The 15,741-nt window shown below is 43.7% G+C and overlaps 1 protein-coding gene across 7 annotated transcripts in view; it reads right to left on the bottom strand.

Annotated features, from left to right (window-relative positions):
- Positions 1 to 15,741, bottom strand: part of TSGA10 (testis specific 10) — a 140,640-nt gene that overhangs the window by 90,200 nt on the left and 34,699 nt on the right. For all 7 annotated transcript variants that reach the window (XM_030570549.1, XM_030570586.1, XM_030570576.1 and 4 more), the window contains 4 exons: positions 15,545 to 15,696; positions 13,863 to 13,978; positions 9,127 to 9,281; positions 688 to 743 (listed from right to left, as the gene is read on the bottom strand). In XM_030570549.1, the coding sequence (XP_030426409.1) occupies positions 688 to 743; positions 9,127 to 9,281; positions 13,863 to 13,978; positions 15,545 to 15,696 (479 nt within the window). The remainder of the gene's footprint in view (positions 1 to 687; positions 744 to 9,126; positions 9,282 to 13,862; positions 13,979 to 15,544; positions 15,697 to 15,741) is intronic.

Below are 15,741 nucleotides of genomic sequence, written 5' to 3'. Positions count from 1 at the left end.
AGCAACTGATGGCCTGGGCCCCTCCCCTGCAAAGGTGCCAGCTGAAGGAGTTGGAGACAAAGGGATCAGGTGACCTCCTGGCCCGGGAAAGGAGCTGAGCAGAGAGGAGGGGCTGGGAGGGGTTGTGAGTCTGGAGCTGGCTGGGGTCGAGGGTGGAGGGCAGACCTGGGGGTCTGGCTCACTGCCCCCCAGAATGGACCCAGCCGAGGGGTCCGGTTCGCTGTATCTACAAGCTCTGTTTTAGATCCTGTTCCTGTCATCGAATAAACCTCTGTTTTACTGGTTGGCTGAGAGTCACGTCTGACTGCAAAGTGGGGGTGCAGGACCCAGTGGCTTCCCCAGGACCCCGCTGGGGTGGACTCGCTGTGGGAAGCGCACGGAGGGGCAGAGGATGCTGAATGCTCCAAGGAGAGACCCAGGAGGTGAAGACGTGTGAGCTTCTTGCCCTGAACAAGTCTGCTCCAAAGGAGAGGAGGCTCCCCAAAGTCCTGACTGGCTTGGGTGGGGAGCAGTTCCAGAGCATCGCCCGGTGACTCCGTGACAGAGGTGGTGCCCTGACCCATCACACAAAGAAAAAGCATGGGACCCACCATAATAGCATTTGCCACACTAGGCTAACAATGCAATATTTTCACGGATTTTATAGTAGTCAAGACTATGATGCTGTAATTGGAATCTGAGACTTACTTTGATGATTGCTCCATCTCAGAAATGAGATCCTTCAAACCTGAAATAGTCTCTTCCTTGAAAAGAGATTAAAAAGTTCAGTAAACCTGTTTCTCCCCAGTTAATAAATGAGAAGAATTCAGCAAAATCAGAAATACTATTTTTCTTCTGGCTCAGATAGCTCTTCAGTATTTCAGTGCTTGATGTAATTGTCTACATTGAAACTCATTCTGTTTTTGCAAAACTTCACCATACATTTTGTAGAGAATCACTATGCCAATAGTATACAGTACTTTGACTTGGCCAGGACTTGTAAAAGTCTAATCACCTACTTGCTACTGGGGAGTGGAGGAACCAATAATATTAACTTCTGCAGAACCTAAACTTTCATTTTTTTTTCAGAACTTACATTTCTTCATCCTCCATGGTTACAAAGATAATCTCCTGAATGTGAACCAAATGTTGGCAGACACAGCGCTGTCTTCCTAAGACTGCTGACAATTAGCTCTACTCACAGCTTTCCTATAGTGCAGCTAAACGAAAACTAACTAGAGTGTCAGCTTTTCCTGCTGCCATTTAATTCTGCTGACAGCCTGGAAAGCAGGGATACTAACAAGAATCAAATCAATTTCATTCTGCTGCAGAAAGAGGAGTCTGGGAAAGAGGACTCAAAACTGGATGGATACATTTTCCCATATTGGAGCAAAACATGATGACCTTGCATGCTGATTCACTGGTACAAATTCACTGATAATTCAAGGGCCTCATTCTCTTCAAAGAGAAACAATTCTTAAATGAACAATTCTTTTTCATAAAGCTTTAATGTCAGGAAAGTTGTTACCTTGAAGAATGGTACGTAAGCTAACAGCATAGGCACTGAACATCCTTAAAATGATTTAGTTAAAACTGGTGCAAATTCCTGTGTAGACAACTTTATTATACTTTAAGAGTGATTTATTTCAGTTTAGGTTAAACTGATGCCAAATCAACTTAAACTAAACTGAACACTTCAACACTGAAATAAGAGCGTCCACACACAGGTCTGCACCAGTTTTAATTAAATCAGTTTAAATTCATACCTTAAATTAAACCAGTGCAACTTTCTCATGTAGACAAGCCCTTAGGGTGCAAAGGATGTTGTTATTCAGAGCCAACTGCAATAAAAGAGGGCAGTGAAATTTTGGGCTGAATAAACAAAGGCACAATTCATGGGAGATGGAGGAAATAGACCCTTTCTATATGGGTCTGGTATAAACAAAGCAGGAGTAAAGTGTTCAGCTAGTCAATCATCTTTTTGGGGGGAGGAATAGCTCAGTGGTTTGAGCATTGGCCTGCTAAACCCCGGGTTGTGAGTTCAATCCTTGAGGGGGCCACTTAGGGATTTGGGGCAAAATCAGTACTTGGTCCTACTAGTGAAGGCAGAGGGTGGGACTCAATGACCGACCTTTCAGGGTCCCTTCCAGTTCTATGAGATAGGTATATCTCCATATATTGAAGTGTCCAGAACTGGAGGGAGTTTAGAAGAGAGCAATAAAACAATCACGGTGCTGAAAAGAGTTAGAAGGAAAGTTTGAGAGAGATAAATATGTAACACTTGGTTATGTAAAGGTGAGGGTATGTGATTGTAGTTCATACATACTCATGTGAGCTTTACCTGAGACTAGTATTGCTAAAAGTAACACTGTAGAGGCAGTAGTATAGGTTTCATTGCCCCACCTGGAAGTGAGGGTTACTCATCTTGTGCAGTAACTGAGGTTCTTCGAGATGTGAGTCCCTGTGGGTGCTCTACTTTAGGTGATTGCGTGCCCTGAATCTATAGGTGGAGAATTTCAACAGCAGTACCTGCGCCCATACGCTTTCCTTGTCTCGCGCCTGCAATGGTAATTAACTAGTGCTGGGCAGCTCCCCCACCCCCACCCAGTTCTTTCTCTATCGCAGAGGACTTACAAGTCTGAAGTACAGGGGAGGGTAGCGGAGCACCTACAAAGACTCACATCTGGAATAACCTCAGTTACTGCACCATGTGAGCAATCCTCCCCTCCCACCTCCTGAGTGGAGTCCCTGTGGGTGCTGCACTTTAGGTGACTGTCGAGCAGTGCCCCTCAGAGGAAAGGAGGGGCTTCAGAATTAGGTCTGAATGGATGATAAGACCATGTGGAGTGTGTTCTAACACGTGAGGGGGGTTATAGGTCATGTTGTTGGTAACAGAGCTGAACGCAATCTGAAATCCATCTGAAAGTCTGTGCTTACAGACGGGTTTGTCTTTGGAGCGGTCCACGGTGGAGAGGAGCAATCTAGGAGTTTTCCTGAACAATTTGATCCATTCAAGATAAAGGACTAGCACTCTTCTGATGTCCAGAGCATGGAAAATTGCTTCTTGCCAGTCCTTGGGAGGTTTAGGGAAGAATGTGGGAAGATGGATAGGTTGAGTGATGTGGAAGGAAGAAGAAACTTTCAGCATAAATTTGTGGTGAGGCCACTGACCTTGTTTTTGGAAAAAACTATATGGAGGGGTCCATACAGAAGAGCACCAATTTCTCCCGCATCTCACAGACATGATGGTGACTAGGAAGGCCACCTTCAAGGAAAGATGTAGAAGAGAATGCATGGCCAAAGGTTCAAATGGGGCAATTGTGAGAGAGAGAAGCACTAAAGTCAGATCCTGTGGGTACACTGAGGTTCTGGGTAGAGGCTGCATACTCCCTGGAGGAATCTTTTGGTAATTGGATGAGCAAAGACTGAAACGCTGTCCACTTTGTCATGGAATGTTGTAATTTCTGCCAGTTGCACCTGCTGTGAAATCATTAAAAGGCCAGCTTTCTTAAGGTAGAGCATGTATTCCAGGACCACTGGTATGGTAGAGGTGGTGGTGCTGATTGTTTATTTAGGCATCACATGTGGAATCTCTTCTGTTTGTGGATGTAAGCAGCCTGTGTAGTGGGCCTTCTGCTGTTTAGCCGGTTGTCTTTAACGTCCTCAGAACAAGTTATCTCCTAGCCCTGGAATCACTGATGAGCCAGGCTGTGAGATGGAGTGACCCCAGGTTTGGATGCAGAGTCTGATCGTTGTCCTGAGAGAGGACATTTGGAAGAGGCAGGAAGAGACGTGGGGGGTGGCCATGATGACATCTATTTCAGGTATGGGTAGCAGGTTTGTCTGGGCCATGCTGGTGCTATCAGGATGACTTTAGCTTGATTGATTCTGATCTTGTGCAGGATCCTGGACAGCAATGGGGCGAGAGGAAAAGCATACAGGACGGGTGCATACCATGAAATGAAAAATGCGTTGCCGCTGGATCCTGATCCCAGTCCCACCCTGGAGGAAAAAGCTGGACATTTTTTTTTTGGTGGCAAATAGGTCTATTGCGGGGAACTCCCATAGCTGAAATATGACTGGATCACGCAGGTGTTGATTTCCCACTTGCGGTCATTCGAGAATCTTCAACTTATTGCGTCGGCCATGATATTCTGAGACCAAGGCAGGTTGATATGGTGACACTGTGTTGTATGCACCATATCCAGAATTTTATGGCCTCCGTTCATAGGAAGTGGGATCTCCCTCCTCCCCGTTTATGTGGAACATGCAGGTTACATTGTCTGTCATGATCTGTCTGTTTTTGTCTTTGATCAAAGTCATGGAATGTGCACAGGCATTGTGAACTGCGCGTAGTTCTAGTACATTGATGTGGACTGTTGATTTGGAAGAAGACCATCTTCTCTGTACTGCGAGCTTGTGTAGGTGGGCACCCCTACCTCAGTAGAGAGGCATCCATTGTGATTATCACTGAAGGAAAGGGACACCTGTGTAGATGTTGTGTGAGTGAGTCCACCATTGTAGCGAGTCCTTGACCTTCATTGGCATACTCAGAATTTTATTTAAATTGTGTTTGTGTACCGTGAACACTGCCTTGAGCCAAGTCTGCAAGCAGTGCATGTGCAGCCTGGCATGTTTCACCACATATGTGGTTGCCACCATGTGATCTAGTAGCTGAAGACTGGTCCTGGCCAATATCCTTGGGCTGTGCAATGAGGTATTGATGAGGTTCGTTAGAGTGGTGAATGATGGTAATGATGCAGGTGTTTCTAGAGAAATTAGGTGCACGATGATTAAGTCTAGTTTCTGGACTGGCATTAATGTGGACTTTTGGACACTTATTTGTAGACCGAGACTGTGAAGAGCAATGCTGTTTGATGCGTGGCTGCAACGGCTTCTGCTCAAGTGTGAGTCTTGATTAGACAGTCATCTAAGTAGGGGTATATCATGACCCTGTGCTTGCGAAGGTGAGTTGCTGCCACAGCAAGGACTTTGGAAAATGCCCAGGGAGCCATGGAGAGACCAAAGGATAGTACTGTATATTGGAAATGGTCCTGTCCCAGTATGAACCAAAGAAATTTCCTGTGTGTAGGGCATATAGTAATGTAAAAATATGCATCTTGCAGGTTGGGGGCTGCAAACTAATCCCCTTGCTCCAGCGCTGGGATGATTGTAGCTAACGTAACCATCCTGAATCGTTGTGTTCTGACTAATTTATTTAGCTTCCTGAGGTTGACAATGGGTCTCTATCCTCCAGACTTCTTTCAGGTTAAAAAATAATGGGAATAGAAGCCCTTCCCTCTGTGACGTACCAGAACTGGCTCTACCACGCCTAGTTGTAGGAGATGCTACACTTCCTGTCTCAGGAGGGGCTCATAATAGGGGTCCCTGAAGAAGGATGGGGAGGCAGGGTGGGTAGAAGAGATGAAGAGGAACTGGATGGCATAGCCAGTCTTGATGATTTCCAGTACACATCTGCTGGAGGTGATGGTTCACCAGTTTGGATAGAATGGTGTTAGACAATTGATAAAGGGATCGTTGGTGGGAGGTAGCATTGGCAGCAAAAGTTCGGGGAGGTCTGGCAAGCCCTTGACCAAACCTTCAAATCTGCTGTTTAGAGGTTGATTGTTAATCTGTGGTGGTTTGGGAGAAGCTTAGTCTGCATCTGGGTGGTCTCTGTCTGTGCCTCTGGTTATCGTATTGTCTTGGTTGCTGTGTGTATGGGCCCTGTCTGGGGCACTGTGATGTATAATACCTGCCTCGTTTGCGTTTTGTTGCAGGTGTACAGATGCCAAGAGACCTGATCGTGGCCCTCAAATCTTTCAACGAATGGGGCAACTTGTTGGTCTTGGCGGCGAACAGTTTTGGACTCTCGAACAGAAGGTTCTCTGCAGAGGCTTGGACCTTCCTAGGGAAGCCTGACAGATGAAGTCAAGAGGCTTGGTGCATTACTTTGGTGGTGGCGATGGTCCTGGCTGCTGTGCCAGCAGAGTCCAAAAGAGGCTTGGAGGGCAGTTCGAGCTAAGAGGGGGCTCTCAGAAATGAACGATGTAAACTGCTCTCTTTTGTCGTCTAGTATGTAGTCAATAAAGTCAGAAAATTTGGAATAGTTTATATGATCATACTTTGCCATAGGGCTTCATAACTGGCAATCCAGAAGTGGTGTCGCTGATGAATACGCCTTATGACCAAGTAAGTCCAGACTTTTCCACTCTTTATCATAAGGGATGGTTCTAGAGTAATGCTCTTTGCCCCATTCATTGACTGCATTGATTGCCAATGAATTTGTCTGAGGGTGTATGAATAGAAATTCCATCCCTTTTGAAGGGATGTAATATTTTTGTCCACTCTCTTACATGTGGCTGGGACGGTAGCAACAGTCAGCCAGATATTTGTGGTGGGTTCCATGACTGCTGAGTTAATCAAAAGGGCAATCTTGAAGGAGGTGGACATGTGGAGTATGTCCAAGAGCTCGTGATGTGACTCTGAGACCTCCTCTATGTCTATCTGGAGCATCGTTGTTATTCTTTTGAAGAGCTCCTGGAAATTCCTGAAATCATCTCCAGGCATAAAGGGCATAACAGTCTCATCTGGTGAGAATGAAGTGCAGGTGGCAGGAGCTGCCTCCTGAGCTAAAACTTCTTCTGTCTCCTCAAGGCTCTGTTAGGGAGGGGCAGCTGGTGGCACTGTGGATCTTGGTGAAGAGTGCCTATGTAACTCTGCAGGCCCACTTAGGGGGTTAGGTAACACTGCCTATAAGCTGCCCCTGGGTCCTAGAATGCCCATTGAGGTGGTAAGGGCATAGGTGTGGGCCCCAAGGGGTGACCATAAGACCCTTGCAATTCAGACCCTGGTGGAGGCTTAGGACATTCCTGATGTGCGGATTGAACTCTGCCTTGCATAGGTGAAGAGTATTGGGAGGAGAAAGCCTCCCCTTCCTCATCTTCATCCTCCTCACTAGAGAAAGGAGAAGCAGCGCTAGTTGGCAGAGTGAGCAGTAGGAGCTCTGGAGAGGTGATTCTGATACCGGGGCAATTTTCAGGTCCTTCAGAGCAAGAAACTGTTGAGGTTGTGGTACCATTTGAGGTACCTGTGTGAAAGGTAAGAAAGAGAATTGCTGTGGTACTAGGGGATCTTGTGGTACCAGTAGGAAAGGAGCTGACAGACAGCGTGCCAAGGACGGTGTGGCAACATGTGGTGCAGTGTCTGTGCTATTCAATACATGGCCAGCAAGCAGTGCTGTTGCCTTTTATACTGCAGAGCCGCTCCATACAGAGCACTTTTTCAGTGATGCTATTGCCGAGGTGGAGGAGGCGGTCTTCTGCCTGCCCGCTTAGGGTCTGCAGCTGTGACGGTACCACCGGTACTGGGAGAGCCACCCAGAGGATTCAAGGGGCCTGGAGCAGGGCTGGGTCTTTGGCAGCAATTCAGCAGCGGGTCCTTCTTGGAGGGAAGGACCCACCACTGAATTGCTGCCAAAGAATGAAGCGGCGGTGGTAGAGCAGCCTAAGTGCGGCTCCCCCCCCCCCACCACATGCGGCGCTTGTACTCACTGGGCAGAGCGCTGAGGCTTCGGCGGCACTTCAGCAGCAGGTCTTTCACTTGCTCCGAGCCTTCCGCTGCACTGAAGGCCCATCGCGGAAGTGCCGCCGAAAACCCGGAGCAGCTCGCAGGGCCCCTGTGGGGCCTCGGGCAAATTGCCCCACTTGCCCCCCATCCCGCGGGCGGCCCTGGGTATCGGAGGTCCCTGCTGACTCAAAGGTACTAAGCTACGAGGTGGTTGGTACCAATCTAGTGGACAGAAGCAGGGAATGTTCCTTCTTTGATGTGATCTTGGTAGGGTTTGTGTTAGTTGTCCTCTTTCCAAGTACTTTAGGAGACAGAGGGATCTGTCGGAAGCCACCTATGGTGATAGGGCAGCAGGAGAAGTTTGCTAGCTCGGGCCTGAGTGATTTCTCCAATAGGATAAATTTCAGTTTAAGGTCCCTCACTTTCCTAGTCCATGTCTTAAGATTGTGGACTGGCAATGGGTGGACTTCTGGGGCACATGAGTTTCCCCCAGGCACCGAACACATTGCAGGCATCTGTCAGAAAGCAGAATTGCCTCACAACAGGAGAGGCAGCGTTTAAAGCCAAGTGACCCTGGCATTCTGAAGAAAACTAATGTGCCTTAAGGGGACGAAAGGAAAAAAAGTTATTTTTTTTTTAATCGGGAGAAAAAGAAATAAAAGGTTCTTAACCAACTAACCTAACTGCACTAAACTACTTGACTAAACTAAATCTGACATAAAGCAAGTGCACACGCTGCTGGAGCTCCAACTGAGACCATGGGAGATTGAGAAGGAACGGGGGCGGGGGAGGAGCCACACATCACTAGTTAATTGCCGCTGCAGGTGTGAGGTGGGGAGAGCACATCTGTGTCCCAGCCAGGTAGTGCTGTCGAAATTCTCTGACTAGAGTCGCAGGGCGCACAATCACCTAAAGTCAAGCACCAACAGGGACTCCACTTGAAGAAGAATTCTGGGTACCTACTTGCATTGCTGACACATCTACACAGCTACTTTTAGCAATGGTAGCATGAGTATATCTACCTAGGTTGCGATCACACTTTGGACAGCAGTAAAGACACACCCCAAGGGGAGATGTTGAATGCTTGAGCCCTGTGAAGGGCCCATTTGTACTACAAACTGGAAATATCCTGTAACCATTTCAAGGGATAATGAAGTTGTAATGACATCACCAATTTGGTTGTATTTGTTACATAAATATGCCCTAGAAGAGAAAATTAAGTTGGAATTTCAAGAAAAAGTTTCTGAATGTGAAACTTATTAGCCTCTTAGTTTAGTCTGCTTCACCCAAGGAAAGTGGTGAAAATCTCATCTATTGGCATTTTTAAAATTACACTATATAAAACACTAAGAATGGGGAGCTCAACACTGGCCTAACTCAGCTGCTATTGAAGTCAATGAGAATTTTTTATGGACTTTAATGGGTGCAGAATTTAGCTAACACTGAGCACTTTTGAGGATCCCAATGATGAGGTGGGTGGTCCTAAAGGGTCCTTTGCATAGATAACTATTATGAAAAATGCTTTAAAACTAATGAATCAATAATAAATTATATAGAAATTTACATGCAAGAACATACTTTCATTGCCAGGGTTTCTTGAAAGGAAGAAATTTTCTCAGTTTTTTCATCCACACATTCTTGTAAGGAGTCCTTTTCTGTATCCAGCTCAGCAACAGTTTCTTTGAGAATATGGATTTCTCCTTGTTGTGCAAGACTTTGTTTTGAAAAGTTATCTGCACATATAATCATAAAGGGCTCATTTTTACTAACTCAATTTAAAATAATTATTTTCCATTTCACATAGCTTGATACACTTCTAAACCACAAGAAAACACAACTAAGGCCAAGAACCAGCAAAGCACTGAAGCATGATGATAGGGACAGAAATAGTCCCACTAATGTCAATGGGAGTACTCGCATGCTTAAAGCCTGTGCTTGAGTGCTTTGCTGGATCAGGGCCTAAGCTATTAAAGACTTGATGCAAATTTACCCCTTTTTAGGGTGTTTTTTTAATTGCAAATATTAAGACAACAATTATAACTCCTCAATAATGTAAACTGAAGTGCCTAGGAAATAGGTTTAGAACAACAGAGCAAAGTGGAGTGCAAATTACAATATATAAAGCTGGGTATTATTAAACTTTCTTGTCCATGCGCAAAACATTGGTCTTCTCTGTTATGTTAAGAGAAAGGCATTAACTTAAGACAGAAAGATCTATAAATACTAATTATAAACCAAAAAAGGACACTGAGTATTCCACAGAAGAGTATTCAGAATGAGTAACTAAAGAAAAATTAACAAATTCCTAAGAAAAATGTCATATAAATACTGCAAGACACTTTTAGCAGGCTGTAACTAAATTATATGACACTAAGGGTAAGTCTACACTGCAGATGGGAGCATGCGTCCCAGCAGATAGACAAATGCTACTCAAGTTAGTCTCTAAAAATAGCAGTGTGGCCATGGAAGCATGGGCTAGCTGCCCAAATACAGTCACACCAGACCCCCTGGGTATGTACTCAGGTGCCTAGCCCAAACCACCTCCTGTGCTACTGTGTCCATACTACTATTTTTAGTGTGCTAACTAGAGCAGAGCTAGCATGTCTCTCTCTGTTAGTGCTGGGAAGCACGCTCATAGCTGCAGTGCAGCTACACACATATATATATACTCTATGTAAAGCAAACAAAGATCAAATTATCAAAAAATTATCAAAAGTGAGAAATTATCAAAAGTTTTAGTAGTTAACTAATTAAATGCTTTTGACACAATGAATGCCTACGTGCATATGCATTACACACAAGGAAACTAAATTAAAAAGAAAAGTATTGAGGCTGCAAAGTCAAACACTCAATACTCCTGGGGGAATTCCGCACCCAAAAAATGCAAAATTCTGCACCCAAAAAATGCAAAATTCTACTCATTTTATTTGTAAAAATAATGCAATATAATCACATCAGTTCCACTTATTTTGGTTATTTATTTAAATTATCATACAGAAAAAAAAATCACAATAACTGTTTAGCATTTCCTAAACACATGAAAGTTAAGTTACAAATACTTGGTAACCAAGACCCTGAATTCTAGTTATAATCCTAGATTTTCATTTAAATTACATTACTTTTATTTTGGCATTCTGTAGAATGTCGTTTTAAATTGCTCAGACTTTCACACAAGAAAGTTGTACAGTTTTGATAATCATTGTCCTGCATTTTTTTATATGGATAAGTAAAATAAATCCTGAGCTGTAAACTAACCCTATTGTGCCTCTCTGGCAAAGGAAAAAAAGCAAGAAAGCACTCTGACCTTCCTAGCTGAGAATTACATTACTGTAATTTAAAATAAGTTTCCTTTACACCACTCTGGCAAGGTAAAGGAGCCTTAATTGACTAAGAATGGGAACAATGGGAACAGTAGCAGCAGAGGTGGAAGTAAGATGGTCCTGTCTGGTATGGCCTACCGGCAAGAGCCAGTACACCATGCCAGACCAGCTTCCCCAGGTTGGTGATTTAAAGGGCCCGGGGCTCCTTGCAGTGGCTGGAGCCCCAGGCCCTTTAAATCATCTCCTGAGCCCCACTGCTGGAGCCCTGGGTTAGTGGTGGCAGGGTTCCGGCGGTGATTTAAAGGGCCCGGGACTCCAGCTGCTGTGGGGACCCCTGGGTATTTAAAGGCCCCACCTCTTCTGGTTGAGGCCACGCCCCTGCTCAGGACTCCAGAGTACTGGTAAGTCCTTTAAGTTACTTTCACCCTTGATTAGCAGCCTGCCTGTTTAGTTGTTACATTTTTGCTCTGCCTCAGGGACAAAGCCTGCTTCACACAGCCTCATGCCTCCAAGCCCAGGACGCAGCAACAGCAACAAGACAGACAGAGTGAGTCTCTCTCACTCATCCGCATGCAGACAGGTGCCAAGCACCACCCCCTTAATGGCTCTCCATGAACACATGCCCAGCATCCCTTCTCTCCCCTGCAGAACGGGTATGTGTTCCCCACAGCTTTCTTTGCTGTCCCGTTTTTCTGCGGGGGAGCCAAGAAATCTGCGGGAAGTATGAATTCTGCACCCCTGCAAGGGGCAGAATTCCCCCAGAAGTAACTCAGAAGTTATGACAGAACAGAATTAAGGTTGCCTGTGCTACTGTAGTTCAGTCTCCTTATGCGTACATATTATCATACATCATTTAGTTATATTATTACAGTTTTTCACCTGCCTCATTCATTGTACAGAATAAGGGGTGCTCACTCAGTGAGCTGCTATTCAGTATTTGTTTTCTCCTTACTGATCAACACATGCTCCCAAGACTGAATTACTGCATATTATTCATGCTCTGCTGTGAAGAAATCATTATTAATTTCCTCCTGAGTTTTTCTATGGTGCTCATCACTACAGTATTCGAGTGCTTCAAACATTAATTTATTTTTACAACACCCCTGTGAGATGACGGGGCATTATCATCCCTATTTAACTGACAAGGAACTGAGGTACAAAAAGAGATTAGGTGAAAAGTATCCACTAATTTAGGGTTACTAATTTGAGACACCTAGAATCTGTATGTAACATTATATAGCACTTTATATATTCAAAGAACAACTTGAATTGAATTCCACTGCAGCTATGAATGCTCATCAATTCTGCAAATCAGGCCCCAGGGTCTCAAGTTTGGCACCCAGAAAATGAGGAACAAACAATTAATGACCACTTTTAAAAGATGACTTTCCTATTGACTTTCCTAGCATCACACAGGAACTGTGTGGCAGAGGCAGGGATAGAATACAATTCCCCTGGCAGCATTCAGCTGCCTTAACCATAAGACCACCTTTTCTCCAACCCCCTACCTCATTCATCCACACCCTCTAACGGGAGAGAACCAAATGGCTTGGGGGCAGCATGATAATTATATATAATTCAGGCTTTCACCTGTAGGTCATCAGAACAAATCCACCCTCAATCAGCCATTAGTTTATCCCTGGATGCCTCTGAGGAGCAATGGGTACTGTCAGGGATTCTCTGCTCAATGTCCACCTCTGAATCCCTCATTCTTTACCTCTCACCTCACTCCTGCTCCTGTTTTTTCATTTGTTGCCCCAACTACTTTCTTGTACCCCGGATTTAGTGGTTCTTCCCCCTCAATTGAGTGAGTGGGCCTTTAATTATGGGTGGGCCTACAGCTGCCTGCCTCAGTGGTACAAATAGTATACGCCTTCCATGGGGTCCTCTGCAACTATGGGGCCTATTTCAAATCCAATGTTAAGTCATGCCTCCGAACAGAGTTCCTCTGGGAAGTGTCCACTGACTCCTTAAGATGCCTCTGAGAAGTAGTGAGTGCTGTCAGGAGTTCTCTGAGCTGTCAGGTGTTTTCTGAGCTGTCTCCCCTTCCGGTTCCCTAATTTTAAGCCTTTGACCTTCACTCCTGTCCCTGTTTTTTCCCCATTTGTTGTCCCCTGAATTTACTTGTGGCCTGAATCCCTCTTGGTTGAGGGTTTTTAGCTTTGGGAGGGGTTAGGTCCCCTATCTCCCAGCAACCACAACAGGTACACATAAGCAACTGAAAACAAAATTTCATATAACAGAAAACATTTGGGCCATTTTAACTATAGGTTTTGCCACCTATAATACATTTCATTTTCTTTTTGCAAACTGCTGCATTTTACTTTGGTGAGTGCAGATGATGTTGACTGTGATCTATAAAGTAGTTATCCAGTGCTATATAACTGGGCTCTAGTTTAGTCAATGGTCCTCAAAATGACCGACCATTCCTGCACCCATCTCTTTTTACTCCTGTCTTGAGCATATTGCTCTGTACTGCATTTGAAAATTTATTCTGACTATTTACATCCTTTATTAAAAGAACAGTCCCAAGAAGTACTATCTCAGCACCTTGCAGAATTGGGAGCTACAGTCTGTTAAGCAAATATTACTGATGAGCCCAAACAAATCAAATGGGTAACAAAACTTATTGTTCAACTAATAGTATGAGCAGTTTATTAGGAATAACTTTATTAATACCCATCTTAATTATGCTGGTCTGAGATAGGGAGAAAACGCCTTCTAAAAACAGAAAATAAGTTATTTGCTTTTTGTCGATGAAAGTAAGAAAAAAGTTTTTTGATGTATCTATATGCTTTCCTCTAGCCATAAAATATAAAACTATTTTAATTTTGAATTTCTGGTGACAAATTAATTGTTTGCCTTTGTACTACTGGAACACTTAAAATAGTATAAAATAAAACAGTTGATTAAACATTACTTTTTATATAATGGGGAAGAAGTGAGGAAGAGAAAGCAATATTACCACTAATTTTAACTAAATATCTAACTCACCAATTTTTTCATCCAAAACCATAATTTTCTCCTGGGTAAGTTGTAATTCATATTTTTTTTTAGCAAGATGTCGCTGCGTCTCTGAAAGACTCTGTTCTGTCTTTTCATTTAATAAGCTATGGAAGTATTAAGAGTGACAGCTTTAATGAAAACATTGTATATTAATAAACTTTTCTCACATTCTCTAATGTCACCACAACTGCCAAAGTTAAATAAATCAGCATTTCTTGAGATATTTCAAGTAATCTTGGATATTGCACCAACATTTATCTTCGTCTATCTTTAATTATGAAGACTGGTCTATTCCTGTGATGAATCCCACAGAATTAAAGGTGTTTTGAGAGACTGGACAGCTCAAAGGATTAGAATAAGATAAAAAAAACTTTTAATCAACTATAAGCTCTGATTAGAAGATGCCTAAGACTGGGATGGGCAAAGTTACAAACTTATAAATCATGACTGAGGTGCACTGATAGAGCTAGATAGTGAAGCTTATACCTGCTCATACTGTGCTTTGGAACTGGAAAGAGCTATTAGTGCTACGTTGAAGGTATAACAAGAACAATCTTAAAAATAATTGAAATTAAGATAAAGAACACAGATTTTTTTTGATGGTGCTCATGAAGCTGGGACACTAACAGGAAGTAGCAGTAACTTTAGAGCAGGGTTTCTCAGATGTTTTCATAATACTGGACACATCTTAAAAGAGAAAAAGTGTATCACGGGCCAGCCCCACTCACATTCACAATTCTGTGGAACAGCTTCCCTGTCCATCACAGATCTAGTCGTAACAGTGCAACATTCACATGGCAACTACAGCAATTACTTGTAAGTAACAGAAGACACATATCTGAAGCATGTTTAAGGGGAGCATGTTTTTACCATCTTGGAAAAGAATCACAATATCTTTCCTTTCAATGTGTTCCCCTCTCTCCTGTACACACTTCTGTGCCACCTTGTCCTCTTCTTCCTCAGTTCTCTGCACGTTTCCCTTTTGTTAATCTTTCTCCCTTGCCACCTGGGTCCCCTCTTCCCTCCTGCACATGCTGCCTAACGTGCCTTCTTCCCTGTAGTCCTCCCCTGAGGGTGGCTCATGGCTCTTGTCTCACTAGTGGCTCTTGGTAATGGCGAGAAGTTTCAGTCAGGCTGGTAGCGCCAATCCTTGAAAGAAGCTCCAATATCATTTCCTCCTCTTGGAGCCTCTCTCAAGAACAGAGAGAGGGCAGCTTGAGGAGGCTGAAACCTGGCTATTACATGAAATGTATGTTTGTTTCTGTATTTACTTCAACTTATAGAAGTAAACAAGGGTCTTAAAGGAGTTACAAAACTTAAATATAAAATTAGCTGCTGACAATATCCAACAAAATGTAACCCTTAAACACTCCTAGAAAAATCCCTAACCCCACATAAACCTCAATCCTCATCAAATTTCACCTTTTGCAAAAGCCAGAGAAAACAGATATGCCTTGCAGCATGCTCTGACGGTCAACAAACCTAGGCTATATCAGACCAAGGTGAAAGCTGGGGAAGGAAGGAGAGTTGGTTACAAATCTGAGGGCCCCTCATGAGAACAGTCTGTCACAATCTCCTTCTCCTTCAAATAAACAGAATAGCTTTGACAAAACAGTGGATGTATGCTTATTTTATAATTGCAGTCGTTTTTATGTATATGCTTTTATTACCTTAGTGAAGCACATTCTGCTTTTTGTCTGCTGAGCTCACTTTCTGAATCCAGTGCCCTTCTTGCCAATATTTTCATCTCCATTTCCACAGAATCTATGGTCTCTTTCATCAGTGCTATCTTTGATATTTGTTCCAAACGTTCACTGTCAAGCTATAGGAGTAAAATGACTAGACATTAAGAACTGCAGAAAAAAAA

The sequence above is a fragment of the Gopherus evgoodei genome, chromosome 1 (assembly GCF_007399415.2).
Source record: "Gopherus evgoodei ecotype Sinaloan lineage chromosome 1, rGopEvg1_v1.p, whole genome shotgun sequence".
NCBI lineage: Eukaryota > Metazoa > Chordata > Testudines > Testudinidae > Gopherus > Gopherus evgoodei.
The sequence above is the reverse complement of the archived record's forward strand: the minus strand, read 5'-3'. Positions and strand labels throughout refer to the sequence as shown.